Genomic DNA, 22,450 nt, shown 5'->3' on the forward strand with positions numbered 1-22,450 from the left:
CAGAAGTGGTGTTTCTGTCAGTTTCTCTATCCAACTTAAATTAGTTAGAAAGTGTTTGTTCCCTTTGACCTACAGCTGACTTCATTTCAGTCCATCTCTTACCTTATATTTTCATAGAGTGACGCAAAAAGGTATCTTTGAAAACCCAAGCATATCTTGTTTTTATATGCTACATGAAATGTCATCATTGTAAGGAAATTTTCAACTTGTGAAGCAAGAGATTTGTTATCTGGGTTTCTCCTGTGGATACAAAGAGTGTGTCAGTTAAACCATTGTTTAGTCTCCATGTATGCATGTCTCTTGTGAACTACACACATTGTACACGCTTGGTTTTCCTTGGCAGAGAACATTGCAAGGCATTCTGGGCTCAGACTAATGGGCAGGCTCCCAAACTGCTGTGAAAGTGGAAAGGGCCAGGCAGCAGGACCAAGCAGCGGACTGGCCACATCTGTTGCTGGGCTCTGCCACCAGTCTTAGAGATATGAGGAAAGTCAAGAGCTTGAGAGGGATCATAGGAAAGGGGTTGGTCACAAGGAAGGTGCTAGAGACTACTCTGGAGTGCGTGAGGCAGGGGAGACCCTTCCATAGCTTTACGTAGGCATTTCAAGTGCTTATCTAACTGTACTGAACATCCAGTCTTCTGAGATTCACCCCGTATTAGTCCTTGACTGAGCCCAATAAAGACTCAGTAAAGGGTTAACTTTCCAGTGTCAAAAAATGACAAGAGCAACCAAATAATGTGCAGGTGCTCTCGCTCAATCATGTGAAAGGTGGGAACACAGATTGACTTCGGTCCTGACAATAAACACCTTTCCTGCAGGTTTTTTTTTTTTTTAATTAGAACTAAAGTTTTTACTGAAAATACTGCAGAGTAAAATAGGGGACAGAGATGTTTTATGTTACATTTGGAGAAGTTTGACGATTATCATGAGGATCCCCTATAACTGGACTGGATGTTAAAGGCAGCTTACTTGGGTTCTTTCTTTTTCTGTTTTATCCCAGGGGTTTCTAGTTACTGGCGAAATTGATCCCTTACATAGGAGATTTTCAACTGCTTTTAAACCTGATGTTGTGGTGCAAGGTGAGTGATTTCATGTTTGTTACATTTTGGTGAAAAGATGGGCTAACGGGTGGTTCTACCCTCTCAAGAAAGAAAGGCAGAATTAAAAATAAACGCAGAATTAAAAATAAACAAATAAAAAAGCTCCGACTAGTGAAGTGAAGGGGGAGGGGCAGGTCACTATGCAGTGCTACACTGCTGGGCATGCTCAATGTTTCTTAATTAGTGCATGGCATGTGGATACCCTGGTGATGATATCTGAGACAGAGAAACTGGGCGTGTGGGGTTTTTTATCGTGCCTGCTTTTTTCATGAGGAGGCGCTTACTGCAATTTATTACTGTTTTTAAAGCTCTTTCATTAGCAGTTTAAGATTGAATTTGCCAGATTCCCAGCCCCGCATCCACTTCCTGGGGAAAAGGCAGGTCTGGGCATGCTCCAGGATGATGACAGGGCAGATCTGACAGCGTGCCAGTTGCTGCGCTTCCCCTAAGGAACCAAGTGTGGTGGGAGCAGAAGGAGAGCCCAAGACCATCCTAATGGCTTCCTAATGCAGGAATCCCCAAACCCAGTCACTTATTGGAGGTTGTGGATGAACTAGCTAGTACCAGGCAGGCAGGCAGGCAGGCTGCTGCTGCTGACAGGCCAGGCTTACAGCCACTACTTAAGTATGTCCAAGAGAGGCAGGGACAGAGACTTTATCCCCTGAGTGTCCCCAGTACAACTGCCAGGAACCTGCTCCTTTCCTCAGTGGGAGTAGCAGCCAGAAAGGTGAGATTAGGGGGATGTAGCAGATACCTGGCAGCAGTGTGAAGCTGATCAAGGGATAAAGGCTCTTCCACTGCCCATCTGTGCAGCCCTTGAGAAGCAGTCAGGAGCCTGGATTGTCAGGAGCAGCCTTCATCTCTCCTTCCTCCCTGCCACTTGTGACCCTAGCTGCCATCTGTCCAGTTTATCTCTGCAAATACCACAGAGCCTGTGGTTTACAGCTCTAGCTGTCCCCCAGAACTAGCTGTGGGATTGTTGCACAGATCCTGCGTGCACATCCAAACTGGCACCTTAGGGGAGGAGTGTTCTCTTACCAGTGACGGTGTCTCCTTCTGGGACTGTTTCTGTTCCTTTAGAGGAAACTTTATAGTGTTCACTTCCAGTACAGATATTCATGGTTGGAAATTTAAAATTCACTTTTTGTCAGTATTCATGAATGCAATAGTATTAACTAGCAAGTCTGTACTAGATTGTTAGATCCCGACCCAGCAAACTGACCCACATTTGCAAAACCCCACACAGAGCATTCTGCAAGATCAGGGCCTTAGATTGTAAATTCCTTGGGGTAGGGTCTTCCTCTGTATTTGTACAGCACCTATCACAACAGGGCTCTGATCCTGATAGGGCGCCTGCATGCTGCTGCTATAGAAATAATAAATAGCGTTCATAGCATATGTATCTCACTGACACAGATAAATTGGCTTACTACAGTGTCTTACAGCGACATCTTGTGGGGAGGAGGGAAGCTGAGAAATCTGGGGAAATGAAATGCCAAATGCTGTTCTGCACATTCTTGCACCCCCAGTGGTATAACTGGCGTTGGCAAATCAAGAAAGAATACGGCCTTTAGCATTTTTAGACACCCACATGGTGGGTAAATAGCAATGATGGGTGATGTCAGAGTAAAGGAGAATGATTCTGGTTAAAATAATTCAGCTATTCTTTTCTGTTGTACAGTAACTGTCTTGGCAGAATCAAATGAAATTAAGGAAATCTTGAGACACCATGAAATCAGTGTTCAGAGCATTACAGACATCTATCCAATCCGAGTGCAGCCAGCACGGATCCTGAGTCACCTTTATGCCAAGCTTGGTAGGTGCTGGAATTTAGAAGTATATGGTGGTGGTTGTGAAACCTAATTTCTTTTTCTTTTCCACTTCCCCTGCCCCCATTTCTTTCTTTTTATTTATCAGGGGGTAGCCGTGCTAGTCTGTATCCACAAAAACAACAAGGAGTCCGGTGGCACCTTAAAGACTAACAGATTTATTTGGGCATAAGCTTTCGTGGGTAAAAACCCCACTTCTTCAGGCACCGGACTCCTCGTTGTTTCTTTTTATTTGCTTCCAGATCATTTTAACTTTTTATATGTTGCATGCATGTGGTGGTGAAATATACAGCACCTAAAGTAAAAACTAGTATTGAATATACTAATATGAATTGATGCCTTAGGTAAGGGATCTATTAGAAGAATATGTTCACTTTGTGAGCTGGCGGCCAATGTAGTGGTTTCTGTATGCTCTATTCCAATGGAGTTTCACAGACTGTCAGAAGCTGGTTCTCTGCAGGGGCTAATTCTAGGCACAGCCTGGGTTTTTGGAAAGAGCCTGAAGTTATGCATCTAAATCCCCTTGAACTTCGACCTTGGGCTCCTTTGACACTCCCTTCCAGGGGAGATTGGGGGCTTTGTAAAGCATAATAGATGCACACAAACAAATATTTCACCTGGTTCAAACCGCTCACAGATTTGCTTGGTATCGTCATGGACGTTATTTTTCAATGTTAAGTGCAGTATGAGAATGGATCAGGAATGGCAAATCCTCTCCATCACAGGCAGGGAAATTCATATTGGGCAGTATTCAGTGCCACCCTTTCGGTATTCCCATTGGGAATCCGGCTTATAGGTAGTACGTGAGGAAACCTCAGGTGGTGGTCAGTGACCCAGATAAGCAACCCAAAATTCAGATGCTCGTTTTAAGATGTTGAGCCTTGAGCAGAGATATAAATAAATCTCATAAAGTACACCTCTACCCCGATATAACGCAACCCGGTATAACACAAATTCGGATATAACGCAGTAAAACAGCGCTCTGAGTGGCGTGTTAAGGGTGCCAGGCCAGGGCCGAGGGGTTGGATAAGGGGCAGAGGGTCTCGGGGGGCGGTCAGGGGACAGGGAGCAGGGGGGAGCCACAGCCCGAGGAGGGGAGCTGCAGTGCAGGGGAACGTCAGACGGGCTCCAGCCGGCACTGAGAAGTTGGGGAAGTTGTGGATCCAGGGCAGGGAGAGGTGCCTGTCCTAGACGGCGCTGTGCAGGTGCCCCTGTCCCGGCGCTGGAGGGCTCGGCACACAGCGGGCCCGGTTAGCAGGCTGTGCCCCGCTCGCAGCAACGCTGGATGGGCTCTCCGGGTCCATAGCACACCACACTACCTGCCCGCAGTCAGCGGCTCCATGTGCCCTGGCGGACAGCTGGCCGCAGCGTCCTCACCGGAGATGGGCTGCGCGGGGCTCTGCGGAAGAGGAGAGACGGGCTGAGTGCGGGCACGCACAGCAGGAGCCGCCTGCCGATGGCTACCCTCCCCCGGCACTGCCTGGGCACGGGGTGGGGACCAGGCGTACACGGGCATCTCGGGCGAGGCTGCTCGCCCTGCTCCCCCTCGCGGGCTCAGCCGCCATGCAGGGCTGGGCGCACTCCGTGGACAGGGCAGCGGCCGCTGGGCTGCGCGGGGCTCGCCCCAGCTGATGTGGTCGAGCAGGTGTGAGCGCTTCCGTGCGCCAGCTCCCCGGGTCCTAGCGCCCGTCCCGGTGCGGCGCGTGGTTCAGCATGGGAGTCCTGGGAGTGATTAGGGACGGGGGGGGTTGGATGGGTCAGGGCTTCTGAGGGGTCAGTCGGGGCAGGAAGTAGGTGGCGATCGGATAGGGGGCGGGGTTATTTGCTGACTATTAATAACGGAGATGCTCGAGGCCAAAGCAAGTTCGATATAACGCGGTAAGATTTTTTGGCTCCCAAGGACTGCGTTATATCGGGGTAGAGGTGTATATATTTTACATGAAGAAATCACCCACACTGCTTAGGAGGAAAAAGAGGCAGAGAGGGATAAAATTAATTCTCATCTCTATTGGCAGAAGGTTGAATAGGCTAACTTGAAGCAATGTTGTTGATGTTTTAACAATGACTGCTTTGTCAGCATTTGTAGATTATTCTCCCTCTGTGATGTGATCTACCCCCTGCTCAGCGGAAGGGGAATCATGTACTATTTTGGCATCATCGGCTCCTTCCTGACTTGTAGAGAGCTCACTCTGGGGATGGGGACTGCAGGGAAAGGAAGGTCAAGGTCTGTAATGTGTTTAATAATACACGCATCACTCCAACCCCATGATCTTTGGGAAAGCCGAAATGAAAAATGTAATACAGCTGAAGGTCCCCTTTGCTTTCCAGAAACCTCTTTCATGGGAGCTCTTAGACCAGGGGTACATGGCCGTTGAGGATCCCCTCTAGTGGAGCCATGTTATCTGAGAGCTGCATGTTGAGAGCTCTGTGAAGATGGTTCTGGCCTCCTGGTGATCCCTCCTTCCAACTCCCTTCCCTTCCAAGGATTTGAAGATCTGAGTTCGGAACCTGCTGGTTCATTCTGCAGTGGCGATCCCTCCCATCATGGGGGCGGTTTGGGGAAAGCGTGGGGGTTATGTTTGCCTGCTGCAGAGGCCAAAAACTTTAAAGGTACAAAAGGGACTTCAGCTTGGTCCCTTGGCTAGGATGAAGAATAATACCCTCCCTGATGTCACTGCACATGGTGGGCCAGATGAATGCCTGCAATGAAGAGAAGAGTGGCCATGTGTATCCCTCTGCACTCATGGGACCACTATGCCAGAATAGGGATTCATTCCAGCTGGAGGGTGGGGTGGGTTTATAGGGCTGAGCTGGCTCCCAGACGCTAGGTAGCAGTTGTGGGTGGCTTGTGTCACTGCTCCCCACCCCGGTGGTCTTTCTGCTGCTATGCTAGGGGCCTCACATCCAGATGCTTGCACGAGTTGGACTCCTGAAGTGAATCTGGCCCAGTGGATTTAATAACTTTTATTTCCTTCTCAGAATGTATTTAATCGTCTAGCAGGTAGAGTCCATCTGTTGAAACTGGAAAACTTTTTAGGTGACATAAGGCTTCTGTAGAATTATTGAAGTGGGTGGAGTCCTCCTTCTCTGTGTGGATAGTGTAATCTGCTGGATACAGTAGAAACAGTATCTGTTCCTGAGGCAGAATTTAAGAGCTTAATTCTGCAAAGTGCTGATCACTCGCAACTCTCATGGCTTCAGTGAGACCTTTGCAGGGTCAAGCTCTCATCGAGTAGCTGGGATTTGCTTTTTCCTAAAGATGACAGATGTGCTTTGGTTATATTTGTGTCTGACTCAGCAAAAACAAAAAAGTGCTATGTGCAGTCCTGGGAAGGGCAGAGGGCACAACTGTGAAGGGGAGGGTTCTCTTCTACACTCAATTCAGTGGTTGAATTCAGAGGAGAAGAATTAAAATTGTTATATTAAAGACCGGGATTGCCAGCTACTTGTGATGTTTGATACAGCATGAGGTTTTCTCCATTTTTTTTTTGCAAACTTACCTTATTTCATTTGGAGTGCTGCCTGTCATTCACTGTAGATGGATTTATTTGACTTCCTGACAAATCAGTGTTTGTTCATGTATACCTTTTGTTGTTTTCCCATACAAATCTATATGGCGTTTTACCCCTGTGAACATTTGGCTAGCCAGCATCAGCATGAAATGCCAGCTAGAGCTTCATAGCTTTATTGGATCAGCTGATTTCTTGTTTGATCCCTGTCTTTGTTATACTCTTTTTAGGGCTTGTGTTCCTTTTTGTTCAGATTTTAAAAGAAATTGAGGAATTTGCTCCTCCATGTGTACATCTGCATAACTTCCTCAGTGGCATGTGACTGATTTGGTTGTTATTTTTTGTAAATACAGAATTTTTAGTGCAAAGAATTGTTATGCAGAAATAATTTGAAAAAGGAAAACATAGTTGAAACCAGGAATGTAAGTGTCACATTTGCATGTGCTATAACTTTCTTATCTTCTCATGGATCCATCACTTTAAAAAAAAAAATTCTAGTGCTTCAGATGCTTTACAGTGAAATACTGCAATTGCGGCAATCTATTGAGAGCCAGATTTCAGAGCTCAGTTTGTGTACTCAGTGGGAGCGGCTGGTTGCTGAGTACTTTTGAAAATCTAGCCCTGAGCTCTTATAGGGGCTGATCCAAAGCCCACTGAAGTCCATCCATGGGAGATTTTCCACTGATTTTAGAAGGCTTTTGAATCAGCTCCTAAAGAATCAGAATTGTGGTGTTATAGGATCAGATCCTATGATAGTGGGTGCATAGAAAACTTCTAAGATAGGTGCTAACACCATAGCAGTTGGAGCTATTCTCTAATTCTGCTTATTGTACATAACAGGTGTTCCTGACTGAAGCTTTGATGTTCACGTTTAACAGAAAATTATGTAATAGGATTTAAATACTTGTAGATACTTGGAGAAGAAAAGGAAATATTAGATTAGATCTTTTTCATTTTTACAGGCCGAAACAAGAACATGAACCTGAGTGGCCGGCCTTACCGACACATTGGTGTGCTTGGAACATCCAAACTGTATGTGATACGGAATCAAATATTTACTTTTACCCCTCAGGTGAGCATGTTAAGCCAATAGGAAAACTTCCTCTTACCTAATGTCTAGTGATTCTCTTTGTGACTCCACTCTAGGTCCAGCAGGACTGATAAAGCAGCTGTACTTTGCTTTGCTCTTTTATAGATGTTGGATGGCAGCCAAATAGTAATGTTGATACAGCCCTTTCTGTCTCTAAGCAGAGCCCAGCTCCTATAGGCTTATGAGCCAGTGAAGAGCACACTAGATCAATAGTACAAAATCACTGCCCGCACCACAATTCTGGCTGCTAAAAAAAAAAAGTGAGAGAGAGATAAATAGTTTATCTGAAGAGCTGATCACTTAATAAATCTTTCTACTAATTACTTCAGTTGAAAGTGTAGTTCCACTTTATCATGTCAAGAATTATAAACCTCCAGGAGCATGGAATCTGATCTGTGCATTCTATCATCACCATGGCCAGCAGTGCTACAGAAAGGAAATCTATTCTCTCTGTTTTCTCTTAAAAGTCCTTTTGAATATATGTTTGCAAGAAAAAGCCTGTATTTTAGAATAAATGGTCCTTCTTATCCATTTAATAAAATATTACACACTTCTAAGTACAGCCTTATTATAGATTGCTGTAATTCATCTCTGGAAAATTGTGCTTGCCCCAGAGCTCATAATTAGACCCCTGCAAGGATATAAAATTTGGATCTCCATCCATCCATGATCTGCAGAAATGGTCCACAGATAATCGCATCTGTGGATATAAAGCCGATAACCACATATTTGCTGGGCTCTCCTCATAATTTCTTTTTCATGGACAAATGAAATATTTCTTTCATTATCACCAGTCTGTATGGTATAGGGTAGGAAAGTAGATTTTATACTTGGGCTAGTAAATTTTCATTATAGTACCATGCAAGGCAAGGTTAATTAGAGCTGTTTCCTTTTCAGCCTGGCAATGTCTATAGGGCTTTTATACATGACTTAAGGAATGAAAATGAAAAAAAACGGAAAGAATACAAGTATCAGGGAGTAAAACTGAAAGAATACAAGCACTGGTAAAGACTTAACTTACATGTTTTCTGCTCCCCAGTTTACTGATCATCACCACTTCTACCTGGCTCTAGACAATCGGATGATTGTGGAGATGCTCAGAACAGAGCTGGCTTACCTCACCTCTTGCTGGAGGATGACTGGAAGACCAACCCTCGCTTTTCCCATCACCCACACCATGCTCAGTAAATTTGATTTTGTCTCTGTGACTATCCCAGGCATAGATGATTATTGTGGAGGAGTAGGAGGGTGAATTTGAGAACAAGCAGATTGCATGTCTATCATTAGTTTCTCTGCATTTTAAACATTAAGAATACGTTTGACTTCCTCTGGCTTCTGCCATATTTGAATGGCAACATGATGATTTATGAGGAATTATAAGGGTTTTTTTACCCCTCCTCTCTATCCTTGCATCTCCCCACTGTACCCATCCTGTTTCTGTCTAAGGAACACTTGATATAAATTCTATTTGAAACTTGCATGGTGTCAAGTATCAGGGGGTAGCCGTGTTAGTCTGTATCTACAAAAACAACAAGGAGTCTGGTGGCACCTTAAAGACTATCAGATTTATTTGGGCATAAGCTTTCGTGGGTAAAAACCTCACTTCGAAGAAAGCTTATGCCCAAATAAATCTGTTAGTCTTTAAGGTGCCACCAGACTCCTTGTTGTATTTGAAACTTGTTATCAATGCTTTTGAATAAGTTAGAGTTGTGTGCTACCTTTATAGCACTCTTGGCCTCCGTCTTGAACCTATACCTAGTTTGCGTTGAAGAGGACAGCTAGTTCATCTACTTGCAGGCCATATTTAAAAATGTTCCTAAACACTAAAACTAGTCCCCAGTTCAGCTAAGGACTCAATCACACACAGCTGTGTAAACACAATTGGGATCTTAATCAGTGACTCAATATCCATTTTAAAATCAAAACTATTTTGGTTACTTACAAGTAAACTGATCATGTTAAAATGGTCAAGTGATTTAAAAATATTAAATAGACATTTGTTCCCAAACTAAATAAAATTTTCATGTTTCTTTCTAGTCGATGATGGCTCTGACATTGATCCAGCAGTGCTTGCAACCATAAGAAAATTAGACGATGGGTATTTTGGAGGGGCAAGGTAATGTCACTATCCAAAAGCAATTATTCCACTGTTTCTTTGAATTAAGTCCCATTTAAGTCCCCCTGTTTTGAAGATCTGAGTGGTTCATAGGCCTTGTGCTAGCCCTCTCCATAGGGGTGAATTTCAATCTGAATTGTTACACGGAAATTAGTCACAAGTTCGAACTACAAATAACAGCAATGTAAAGTTCTTAGCAGAACCAAGTCTACAGATCTAACATCCATCGTTTTTATTAACAGATTGTTCTTTTGAGATTTCCAAGACTTGAAATTAAATCTTAATTAAGCATCAATATTGGATGTTGGAGATTTGTGGGTTTTCAGAAACATGGTATAAAAAACAATGATCTTCATTAAAATACTTATCAAATTTTTGAAATTAAAGGTGCATTATATATGTGTATGTATGAATAAGTGCGTACACGCCCTCTCTCTCTCTCTCTCCCCCTTCCCATTAGGTTATAAATAAAAGTAATGCTTATTTGTTTATTATTTCCACACTCGTTTTCTACTAAATTTCCCACTATTGGCATCTCTTGGAGCCTTAAATCAGCTTTACATCCTACCTGTGGCTTTTAATTTTTGTCAAAGGAGGCTGAACCCATGGTCTCAGTGGTGCTAAACCTTTTTCCATTAAACAAGTAGCATTCTGTGGGAATTCATTCCTGCTCCAAAAAGATAAAATTCTATCTCTTACTATATGTATGGGGCTGTGACCTTGATTTGGGCCTCTAAGCACTACTATAATACAAATAAATAATAATAGCTACAACAGCATCCACCAGATCTGTGATTATTTACTGGGCACATTTATTGTTTTGTTTCTTTGCTGGTACCAATTATGGCCTAATTACCAAATGTGGATGTGACAGTGGGCCTGGGTGGATTTTGAAGGGGTTTCCAGGGTTGTCCAATGAAGCACAATCCAATATAAAAATGGAAAGATGTTAATTCTTTCTTACATGTTTTCCTGTTCGCAGGGTAAAGCTAGGCAAACTGTCAGATTTTCTTACCACCTCGTTCTATACGCATCTGAGCTTCCTGGATCCAGACTGTGACGGAAAACTGTTCGATGATTCTAATGATGGCTGTGATAGTCCTGAAAGTGGATATGAATTAGAAGTGTATCCAGATGATTTATTTGACAAAGGTAACAATCTTTAACTTGGAAGTATTGTGTGTCCTATTGTTATAATTAAATTCTAAGTTTACTATAATACCTAATTTAGAGGGGAGAAAAAAGGTCTTTATTTTTACTGTTTATGTGCATTTGACAGTTGATGGTCAGTCGCTGTGTGTCTCAGGCACTAGTAGGGTGACAATACTCATGTATTTCTTTGGGAGGGGAGCTCATGTGCACGTTCTTCCCCAGCCCTCATAAGAGGGTGTTTACCTGTAATAGCAGCAGCAAAACTGACAGTGAAGTTAGGTGTGTGCATGATCATGTGTGGTAATGTTGCCCTATGGCCCAGCCAAAAGACCCTTCTAAACATCAGCTGGAGAACCACCTCCCCTGCTATTTTTCTTTTTTTTAATTTTATTTTAAGGGGAAAAAATCCAGGAAATACTATTTCAAAGAGAAACCTATTAGAAACATGATTTTTTTTCAAGTTGTTCAATTAAAAAAAATCAAGTTGACAGTGTCCCTTCACTATGTTGTCTCTGGTCTCTGTCCTTTTTTGCCTTTCTGTTATTTTTCAGTGGAAAAAAGATACTGTGCCTCTAAAAGGAAGCACATGTAAATATTTCCAATCACTTGTTTTAATAAGCCTTTTCTATCTGTCTCTCTCTCTCCAGAAAGCCAAGATGAGCTGGACCAGTATATAAACGATATGCTGCAAAGCACAGCGCATAAGTCCTACCTGCCTCCAACTTCAAAGGATGCTAATCAGCTTCATATGTTCAGTGCTGTTCACTCCATGCGAGAGATACTGTCAATAATGGCCAAGGCAAAGGGTTTGGATGTTCCATGTATGTTTTCTCTGTTTTTTTAATTCTTACTGGATGATAAATGTAATAAATGTAAATAACAGAATTTGACAATTGGTGACACAAGTAAATTGCAGTTGCTAGAAAGTAACAAGGTAGTGTGTTACTCTGTTTTCAATATGATTGCTTCATTATTCCCATAGTCCTATGTCATTTCATGGTAACTGTGCAATTAACATGCCACGGAACTTAAACATTTAATCTAAATGGACAATATGAAATCAGTTGCAACTAGCCCAATTTATTTTGTACTCATATTTGCAGGTGCTGTTTTTGAGTGGAACCTACAATAAAAAAAGACAGATAAAGACAATGGAAATGGGATCCCACAATGTGATTGGATGTATTGGGGTTTTTTACATTTGTGTTGTTTTAAAATGGACTGACCACTTTTGTTTTTAGTAAGGACATTGGGAAATGAAACATCTTTAACACCAGAAAATGCCAGTCAATGTACATAAACTCCAGAATTACAAGAACAAATAGAAAAAAGGGCTGCATTATAAACAATAATGGATAGATTGAAGGGCTATTAGATAATTTACCAGCTAAACCCATCTGTAAATAGACATGTAATGTATATGGAAATCCAGTGTCCATTGAAGTTAATGGAAAGACTCCACTGGACCTTGGATCAGGCCCTATATAAATAATAGTATTGTACAAACCTGTTATCCTTATCCCCTGTCCTTCACAAATAGCCTGTCCTGAGACTATAATAAAAACAATGTGAAATTAACCAGGTGTTTGCCATTCGTCTTCACCTGTCTTGTCATTTTAGGTCCCAGTCAAGTAAAGCACATCCTTAACTTTAAGCACATGAGTTGTGCTACTTGCCTTAGTTGGACTATTCTTGTGCTTAAAGTTTATCACACTCTTAAGTGTTGTGCTAGATTGCATCATTAGACTGTAAGATCTTTGGCGCACAGACTGTCTTTTTTACTGGGTGTTGGTAAAGAATCTAGCACAATGGGGCACTGACTCTGCTTGAGCCTTTGGGCGCTACCATGTGATTAAATCACATTGGATCAGTCTCTATTTAATGAGAAAAGATAAAAACCTGAGTGTGAAACTTGGTGTGTAAGTTACGTGTACCATGTCCCAGACAGCATGGCTCTTGCATTCTGATTGCTAGAGGTGTTTCTAACATTTTCACTCAGTATTATTTTTTTACTAGATGTTGCATTTCCTTTACATGTTGATTGTTTTGCTTTTCAGGCGCTTCGATGACTCTTCCAACTAAAGTTTTGAACACTCACCGGAAATCTCTGAATCTCGTTGATTCCCCACATCCTCTTGAAGTGAAGGTGAGCTAGTGGAATGATTATACAACAGGTTCTGGAAGATTGTATTTAGAATGAACTTTTGGCCATTAAAGGGGTTTTTGTTTGGAAATTATAGTTAATTGTATGTTATTGAATGAAATGCTTCCTTTTACATTAGCAAAACATAGTAAAATAACTTGTACTTATCTTTTAGAGGCAAATCCTGCCCCACCCTCTTCATAGCCATATAGGGATGATAGGCCGCAAGACCAGAGCAATGGAGGGACAGCATATTGGGAACTTAGTGTGATATGCACTCCCCATCCACCATTGAGCTGTTCTCCAAGAAGTTCAATTCACAGCAGTGTGTGGGGAGGGGGATTTGTGAAAGGACAGGGCATGGCTGGTGGCTATGTGGCTTTACCAGCCAAACCCCACCAGGATGGAGATATAGCTCCAACAGAGGCTACTGCAGTTATAAGAGTGCACTGTCAGCTGCAAAATGTTTCATATCCTGGAAGGATGGGATTCCACCCCTTGCAGGATTCCTCTCTTCAAAGGCCAATATTCGCTTATGCACGTGGAAAAAGGATATGGTCCTGAGTGCATTAGTCATGCAACACCCGACAGTTTATTAAACAGAATCACTTTCATCTAACCACAATTTTCCCTCAACTAATTTGCTGCCAATTCATTGTATACGTTGTTTAGAAAATTGCTAATGGCAATATCTTTACTTGCAAAGCACCATTTAGAAGTACAGGTGAAGAAACCAATAGAACTTGTTGGGAAATCTTCTTTTACTTGATTTCAACTAAATTTGTTAGTTTAAAAAAATTATTAGATCAGTGCCCATGCACATCTGATTTATAAAGTTAATAACACATGACAGGAGAGAGATGAGAATAGTTTGTTTCCTGCTGTTACAAAATTTCTAGTTTCTTTGGCCAGAAATCTTTCTCGTATTATAATATCTCTGCTGACTCACTGGACCAAAAGTATTTGTGACTGTATTGGGAATGTTCCATACTAGCTGTTATATTTTCTGGGATTAATCACCATCTCTACTGTAGCTTGATGTAAACTGCATGGTGTATCTAAATTTCAAATAAGGAATTGTATTTCTGTGCATTATTATGTCTTCTCCAGTGAGTAGCCAGAGCTAATGAGTTAGTGTTCCATCTACTTATTCTTTCATACTTTTGTTGGTGGGATTTTTTTTTTAAATCTCTTCTGTCTTTGATGATCAGGTTCCTGAAGCTGTTTTGCACTTACCCAAAGATGATCATGGTGATTTGGATTGTGAGAAGTTAGTTGAACAGCTGAAGGAGTGCCCAACTCTACATGATCAAGCAGATATATTATACGTCTTGTATGTAATAAAGTAAGTTTTCAAGGGTTTTCTGAATTGTCTCTTCAGCTTGTCTGGAAGTTCCATCACAGGTTCCCCAAACAAAAGCGTAGATATTGTAAACATTTCAGTCTACTTTAATAGTTTGTTTTTTATGGGGATATTTACAGGTACCTTAAGTATACTAATGCATATATGTACAGATTTTAGGTGAGACAGGTAAGAACACAAGGACTTGATGAGGAATTGTTTAACATAAAATATGCACTGTGAGGCCTGGAACAAAGCTCACTGAAATCAAATACGTAAGTCTTCTATATTCGCAAAATACAGTACATGATACAATATTATTGTGCACCAATAAGTTCACAAGAAGTTGGGGTAGAATTTTTATACACAGGTAGGTAGGCACGTGGACATTTAGTGCAAAATTGTTTCGTTGTGTTATTTTTCAGTATATAAAAGAGTACCGCTTGTCTGGATGGAGTGCAAATGTAGTTTTAATGAATTTTTCTTTGTTTCTTGCATGTTAAAGTGACCCAATGGCTAAAATCCAACAATCCTCAAAACACTCTTGGGAATGTCTAATTGGAGCTGCTAAACATAGTAAAATAGCCCAGTAACTAAGCAGGATTGATGAGAACAGAACACAAATTTAATCCAACAGCAGTTTTGTAAGAGTGTATTTACTAATACATACTAATTTGGTTTTTTTTATGTTGAAGAAACACTACAGGATATTGGCAGAGAGTTAGCTTAAGGGTGGGGGACACTTCACCCAATGCTTGGTTTTCTTAATAGCACACATGATCTTTTGTATACTTCTGTGTTTGTTAGTCTCTAAGGTGCCACAAGTACTCCTGTTATTTCTGTGTTTTGCTTCTCACAGCAGGGCCTTTCTTGGCCCTGGGATCTTTCTGAGCATATGTCTAGCAGCCTCATTTTTCTCCCTTGCCCTTTATATCAACCCACCACATTTCCACGGTGTTGGGCCAATGTCACAGCAACATCATCTTTCCAAAGGCAAGCCCCCTTTGATGCACTGCTTCCCACCAAAATTAGCTGGGGGGGCACTGTGGTAATATTATGAAGCATAATCAACAGGGAGCCAAGTTCTTCACCATCATGATACTCTTGGAGGGAGTTAAGAACACAGGAGATAAACTTTTTGTTCATCTGAACTTCTTCATGCCCCTTCCAGAAGTTTAGAAATATGAAAGATGTAGTTTCCCAAGAAGAATGTCACTATTTAATTTGTATAATCTCCAGCAGTTTTCTACAGAGTGTTTGGATTCCTATGACCTACTGCTAGAGTGCAGAATTCTCAAACCCCAAACACAGTTGCAAAAATAAACTCACTACCTCTTTCAACATCTTCACCATGATGAACAGCAGCAGCATTACCACCTTCTTTTGATGCCCAGAAGATGTCAAATCTAATAGGGTATAGTGTGAAAGTTTGATTAACAACTTGAGAAAAGGCAACATGAAAAAAATCTATGAGAAACCCTTGACACATTGAAGAAACTAATTCAATCTTCAGCACTGTTGGTGAAAGCCATTGTTATTTGGCTTTGTCCTGCAAGGTGCTGAGCACCTCGTTCCTGATCCAACAAAGTATCTAAATAAATCCTTAACTTCAAGCATGAGAGCCGCTCTGTTGACTTCAGCGAGACTACTCGCTTGCTTAACTTTAAGCAAGAATGTAAGTGTGGGATTTCCAAAGAGATTTATGTGCCCAAATCCTGTTGACTTCTAATAGATGCCTAATTGCCCTCTGTGCTTGTAAATTCCTTCCCAAGTGATCTGTTGGATTAGGGCCAGACTGCTTGGCACCTTGCAGGATCATACGGAGGTTCAGTTTCCTGCTTTCACCATCTGTCATGTCTCTGCATGGATTGTCTTTAGAAATCTGCGTTCTTTGCTCCTGGGCACCAAAGTTGTCATTTCTGCTTTTTCTTCCGGCAGAGGCCCAGACTGGGATACAGAGCTGAATGGCCAGTATGGAGTCACCATTCATTGTCTGCTCAATGAGCTCTACAGCAAGGCAGGCCAGAACCAAGAGTGGGGGTTAATTCGTTACATCTCTGGCATACTCAAAAAGAGAGTGGAAGTTCTGGCTGAGGTACAACAAACACAAATGTTGCCAATTTCTTCAGTTTCCCTCCTGTGTGCCCCAGAAACAGATATTCTCAAATAGTTTTGTCTATTAACACTCAAAACACAAATTACAATGTGGCCTATGTTTACCCCATTCTGGTTTTACCTTCCATCAAGTGTGTTAAAGCAAAGAGAATGCTGTAGTATATTTTAGAGCAGCAATGAAGGCTTAGTAACATGAAACCTTGCAATAAAACTCTGCCTTTGAACTTCTCTGAGAAAGGTAACATCTGAGTGAGGTTGCCTGGTTATTTGGAGACATGAGGGTTGTAGATTAGTGAAGTGAGACTAGAAAGGTTCTGCAGTACTGGAGAAGGTTAGATGAAGATTTTTAAAAAAAATAAAAAGGTGTCTTGAATATAATAATTATTTATTTGTGTTACCGTAGTGCCTTGGAGCCCCAGTCATAGAGTTTAAGGCCAGAAGGGACCATCTAGTCTGACCTCCTGTACATCATAGGCCATCAGCACCCATGCACTAAACCCAACAATCAAAATTAGACCAAAGTATTACAGCCCACAGGAGACTAGACTATGTGCCAAAGGCAGAGAATAGGAAAGAGCAAGGTGCACCAGTGCCCAAGACCCCTGTAATGGCAGGGAAATCATAGGCCAGTACAAAAGGATGGTCTCTTTCCCAAAGAGCTTACAGTCTAAAGTCTAAGTATATTAAAATATACAGGAATGACAAAACATCTGGAACTATTTAAGGAAAATGGCAGAAGTCCGTTGTCTACACCTTGGGCTTGTGTGCATGTACAGCACTGCTGTAGCGCTTTAGTAAAGAAGCTACTACGCTGATGGGAGAGCATCTTCCTGCCAGCATAGTTAATCCACCTCCGTGACAGGCAGTAGCTATGTCTACACCGGGGGTTAGGTCGGTATAACTGCGTTGCTCAGGGTGTAGATTTTTCACACCCCTGAGCGACATAGTTATACTGATATAAGTTTGTAATGTAAACCTGGCCATTGATTTCATCCTGATCATTAAAAATTATTTCCTTTCGGCTGTCATAAATAAGTCTCCAATTGCCGTGCTTATACTTAGTTACAGTAAATTCCTGAGATTTGCATATTGCTATCATTCCTAGCCATTTTTCGGCTTGCTTTTCATCCTGTGCAACGCTATTGCAGCGCTTTGACCATCACACACACACAGGCTACAGTGAGCAATTTGTTGTAACTGTACTGCACCATTTCCCTAAGTGTGAAGCATGTTCTTTTCCTGTCTTCCTAGAGGGGCCACGAAGGGCTAGCTGGGCATGGGGCATTGAAAAATTTATAAATTAGGATGTTGGGACTCTGACAATGGAGTGCAGGAGAGGATGAGGGTCTGATTAGTTCTCAGGGGGGTTGGGAAACATTGCTCTGCTCTCAATGGGCTTTGATTCAGGGGCTTATAGCTGTTAAACTAAACACCAGTCCTACCTTTGCACTAAGACCAACATAAAGAAGGTAACATACAGCAGGACTGGGGCGGGGGAGGGCAGTGCCTATTTGGAAATGAATTCAAGTGTCTAAACTGACTATAGGACAGTATATTACATACAGAGAATCTTTTTTTGAAGGGATACAATTGTTCAGAGTCTGTCTGGCTGTAATACTACATACATTCTCTCTCTCACACCCACACACACCAATGAAGTTTTCTTGTAACTTTATCTATTTTATCTTGTAAATAACAAAGTCATAATAATATAGGAAGGGTTAGAATACTCCATAGGCCAGAGCTAGCACCACTGAAGGTGAAATTGTCATATCTCCATTGGCTTCAGTGGACCTATGACAATCTACATTAATGTACATTTAATCTACAATAGCTGAGGATCTGCCTCTGAACTGTACATTTAGTAGCAGATGCAAATACACTGAGGAATTACTGAAGAAATGCTTTTTTTTCTAGAATTAAAAAAAAATTATCATTGTTGCCATATAACTTAACAGAGTGGGCTCTCTTGCTTTCTGTATTGTACTGTAATAGGCATGCACAGACCTTCTGTCACACCACAAGCAACTTACAGTGGGCCTGCCACCTGAGCCGCGTGAAAAAACTATTACCGCGTAAGTGTTAGCTCTGTCTCAGTCTGGATGTCTTGTATTTCAGAGTTCCTACTGCCAATACAGTGTTTCTGTAACAGGATGCTGGCCAGGAGAGCCTGAGCCAGCCCCCTGTTAGCCCAGATCCAACTAAGAAGCATTAATTGGAGCTGGCTGAGTATGCCATGCCTAATTGATAGAAGGGAAGCACCTGTGAGCTTTATTAGCCAGCGGGGCTCTATGGGGCTGGCAGGAAGGAAGCGAAGGGGGGAGAAAGGAAAGGGAGGAGCCAAGGGCTCTGTGTCCCTGCGTGCTGGAGAAGCGAGCTGTCCCCCAGGTTGCTAGTTTGGAGTGGTCTGTGAATAAAAGGCGGTGGGAGCTGACACTGTAAATAAAAGGCACTGGTGATTGCACCCAGAAGAGGTCTCTGGCTGATTTGTGGGCGCAGGGGTCCCATAGAGCGAGGGCAAACAGGAGGCCCTTGTTACAGTTTCCAAATTATTAACTGTTATTTTCAGAAGGAATCACGGGTCTGTAAGGTCTATAAAGCAAAGTTGTTTTGGTGCATTTTAAGTTAGACACTTCAAATTAAAACCTCTAAATCCAAACAATTGACACATGTAGAAAATAATAAGCATCATAAGCACTCCTAACTGTCTGGTTCACTTTCCTTAGCCCTCTGCCACCTGAAGAGTTGTCAAAGCTTATTTATGAAGCCAGTGGGCAAGACATCAGTATTGCAGTCCTTACCCAGGTATAAAACACGTGGAAGGAGTGGGGTTTTTTCATGCTGTACCTTCTGTTTCTTGTGTTGTCTGGTGCTGGCCAGAGTTATGATGAATGCCCCTGAATAGATATCCTTTGTTCATTTGCTCATGCCAGGAGATAGTGGTGTATTTGGCTATGTACGTCAGGTCACAGCCCAGCCTTTTTGCAGAGATGCTCAGACTCCGCATTGGACTAATAATTCAGGTGATGGCTACTGAGCTGCTTCGCAGTTTGAACTGTTCAGGTAAGTCCAATTGTACTGTAATACTGTAGTAAACAAATCTCTCTCCTCTCCCCGCCCCCAATGATCAACATTTCAGTTACATAGGACAAGATAAATAATTTGCTTATTTTTAACATAGCCCTTTTCTTAAAATATCTCTATCAAAATTCTCCCTTAAATAAACACCATAAAGAGACATTCTGGGGGGAGGGGGGGACTTTAAAACATTATTGGGGGGGGGGCTTTAAAAATCCTAATACAATAATTCTATTTTTAAGCAGACTCCCAATTTTGTGTGTGTGGTTTTTAGCTTTTATTTTCCCAGCACAGCTCAGCTTAAACACAATCTGTTTTTTAATTAAATCCTTTATCCAACACACACAGTTACAAACTTTGAAAATAATCTGCATTCCTAGCATCCTTTTGACATAAAGAAATACCCACACTCCTTTTAAAAAGGGTCCTAGCTATTTAGACGTGTACATTGTCCCGCAGTACGGACTATGGGGGTGTGAATTGCAGCGCACACTAGTGTGCTATGCTGTAACTCCCCCATGTGGATGGTGCGGGCACAAACTAAAAGGTTCCTAGTGTGTGTTAACTTAATCCTGTTTAATGAGGGCTATGTTAACATGAACTAGATATGTTTTAGTTCATGCCTGCAGTGTCCACATGGGGGGCGGGGGAGTTACAGCACAGTACACTAGTGTGCGCTGCAGTTCACACACCCCGAAGTCCGAACTGCTGGGCTGTATAGTCAAGCCCTTAGGCTGCCCTGACTAAGTCGCACTGAGGCCTGGTCTACAACTAAAACTTAAAAAGAACAGGAGTACTTGTGGCACCTTAGAGACTAACACATTTATTTGAGCATAAGCTTTCGTGGGCTACAGCCCACTTCATCGGATGCATAGAATGGAACACACAGAAAGAAGATATTTATACATACAGAGAACATGAAAAGGTGGGAGTAGCCATACCAACTGTAAGAGGCCAATCAATTGAGATGAGCTATCATCATCGGAAAGAGAAAAAAACAACATTTGAAGTCATAATCGAGATGACCCATAGAAGGTGTGAGGATATTTTAACATGGGGAAATAGATTCAATTAGTGTAATGACCCAACCATTCCCAGTCTCTGTTCAAACCTAAGTTAATTGTATCTAATTTTCATATTAATTCAAGTTCAGCAGTCTCTCTTTGGAGTCTGTTTTTGAAGTTTTTTGTTGCAAAATTGCCACCTTCAAGTCTGTCACTGAGTGGTTAGAGAGGTTGAAGTGTTCTCCCACTGTTTTTTGAACGTTATGATTCCTGATGTCAGATTTGTGTCCATTTATTCTTTTGCGAAGAGACTGTCTGGTTTGGCCAATGTATATGGCAGAGGGGCATTGCTGGCACATGATGGCATATATCACATTGGTAGATGTGCAGGTGAACGAGCCCCTGATGGCGTGGCTGATGTGATTAGGTCCTATGATAGTGTCACTTGAATAGATATGTGGACAGAGCTGGCATCGGGCTTTGTTGCAAGGATAGGTTCCTGGGTTAGTGTTTATGTTGTATGGTGTGTGGTTGCTGGTGAGTATTTGCTTCAGATTGGGGGGCTGTCTGTAAGCAAGGACTGGTCTGTCTCCCAAGATCTGTGAGAGTGAGGGATCATCTTTCAGGATAGGTTGTAGATCTCTGATGATGCGCTGGAGAGGTTTTAGTTGGGGGCTGAAGGGTGACGGCTAGTGGTGTTCTGTTATTTTCTTTGTTGGGCCTGTCCTGTAGTAGGTGACTTCTGGGTACTCTTCTGGCTCTGTCAGTCTGTTTTTTCACTTCAGTGGGTTGGTATTGTATTTTAAGAATGCTTGATAGCGATCTTGTAGGTGCTTGTCTCTATCTGAGGGATTGGAGCAAATGTGGTTGTATCTTAGAGCTTGGCTGTAGACAATGGATCATGTGGTGTGTCCTGGATGAAAGCTGGAGGCATGCAGGTAAGTATAGCGGTCAGTAGGTTTCCGGTATAGGGTGGTGTTTATGTGGCCATCACTTATTAGCACTTATTAGTGACACCATCATAGGACCTAATCACATCAGCCACGCCATCAGGGGTTCGTTCACCTGCACATCTACCAACATGATATATGCCATCATGTGCCAGCAATGCCCCTCTGCCATATACATTGGCCAAACTGGACAATCTCTACGCAAAAGAATAAATGGACACAAATCTGACATCAGGAATCATAACATTCAAAAACCAGTGGCAGAACACTTCAACCTCTCTAACCACTCAGTGACAGACTTGAAGGTGGCAATTTTGCAACAAAAAAACTTCAAAAACAGACTCCAAAGAGAGACTGCTGAACTTGAATTAATATGAAAATTAGATACAATTAACTTAGGTTTGAACAGAGACTGGGAATGGTTGGGTCATTACACTAATTGAATCTATTTCCCCATGTTAAAATATCCTCACACCTTCTATGGGTCATCTCGATTATCACTTCAAAGGTTGTTTTTTTTCTCTCTCCTGCTGATGATAGCTCATCTCAATTGATTGGCCTCTTACAGTTGGTATGGCTACTCCCACCTTTTCATGTTCTCTGTATGTATAAATATCTTCTTTCTGTGTGTTCCATTCTATGCATCCGATGAAGTGGGCTGTAGCCCACGAAAGCTTATGCTCAAATAAATTTGTTAGTCTCTAAGGTGCCACAAGTACTCCTGTTCTTTTTGCGGATACAGACTAACACGGCTGCTACTCTGAAAACTAAAACTTAGGTTGACCAATCTAAATTGCTCAGGGCTGTAAAAAATTTAATGCCCTGTGCTAATTAGTTAGGCCAATCTAACCCCACTGTAGACACCACTAGGTCAACAGAAGAATTCTTCCATTGACCTGGCTACCACATCTTAAGGGGGTGGATTTATTACTTTCTGTAGCTGTAATAAGTGTCTACCCAAAAGCACTACAGTGATGTAGCTGTAGCACTTGTAATGTAGACACACCCTGACTTTCAATG

General features: G+C 42.1%; 1 protein-coding gene across 2 annotated transcripts in view; it reads left to right on the plus strand.

The window, feature by feature from the left end:
- PHKA2 (phosphorylase kinase regulatory subunit alpha 2) overlaps positions 1-22,450 on the plus strand; it is a 66,427-nt gene that overhangs the window by 21,102 nt on the left and 22,875 nt on the right. For both annotated transcript variants that reach the window (XM_065407268.1, XM_065407275.1), the window contains exons 13-25: positions 1,003-1,081; positions 2,784-2,918; positions 7,403-7,512; positions 8,570-8,714; positions 9,568-9,646; positions 10,629-10,798; positions 11,446-11,619; positions 12,856-12,944; positions 14,153-14,286; positions 16,222-16,378; positions 18,394-18,473; positions 19,125-19,203; positions 19,332-19,461. In XM_065407268.1, coding sequence (XP_065263340.1) covers positions 1,003-1,081; positions 2,784-2,918; positions 7,403-7,512; positions 8,570-8,714; positions 9,568-9,646; positions 10,629-10,798; positions 11,446-11,619; positions 12,856-12,944; positions 14,153-14,286; positions 16,222-16,378; positions 18,394-18,473; positions 19,125-19,203; positions 19,332-19,461 — 1,561 coding nt within the window. The remainder of the gene's footprint in view (positions 1-1,002; positions 1,082-2,783; positions 2,919-7,402; positions 7,513-8,569; positions 8,715-9,567; positions 9,647-10,628; positions 10,799-11,445; positions 11,620-12,855; positions 12,945-14,152; positions 14,287-16,221; positions 16,379-18,393; positions 18,474-19,124; positions 19,204-19,331; positions 19,462-22,450) is intronic.

The sequence above is a fragment of the Emys orbicularis genome, chromosome 1, assembly GCF_028017835.1.
Source record: "Emys orbicularis isolate rEmyOrb1 chromosome 1, rEmyOrb1.hap1, whole genome shotgun sequence".
Taxonomy (NCBI): Eukaryota; Metazoa; Chordata; order Testudines; family Emydidae; genus Emys; species Emys orbicularis.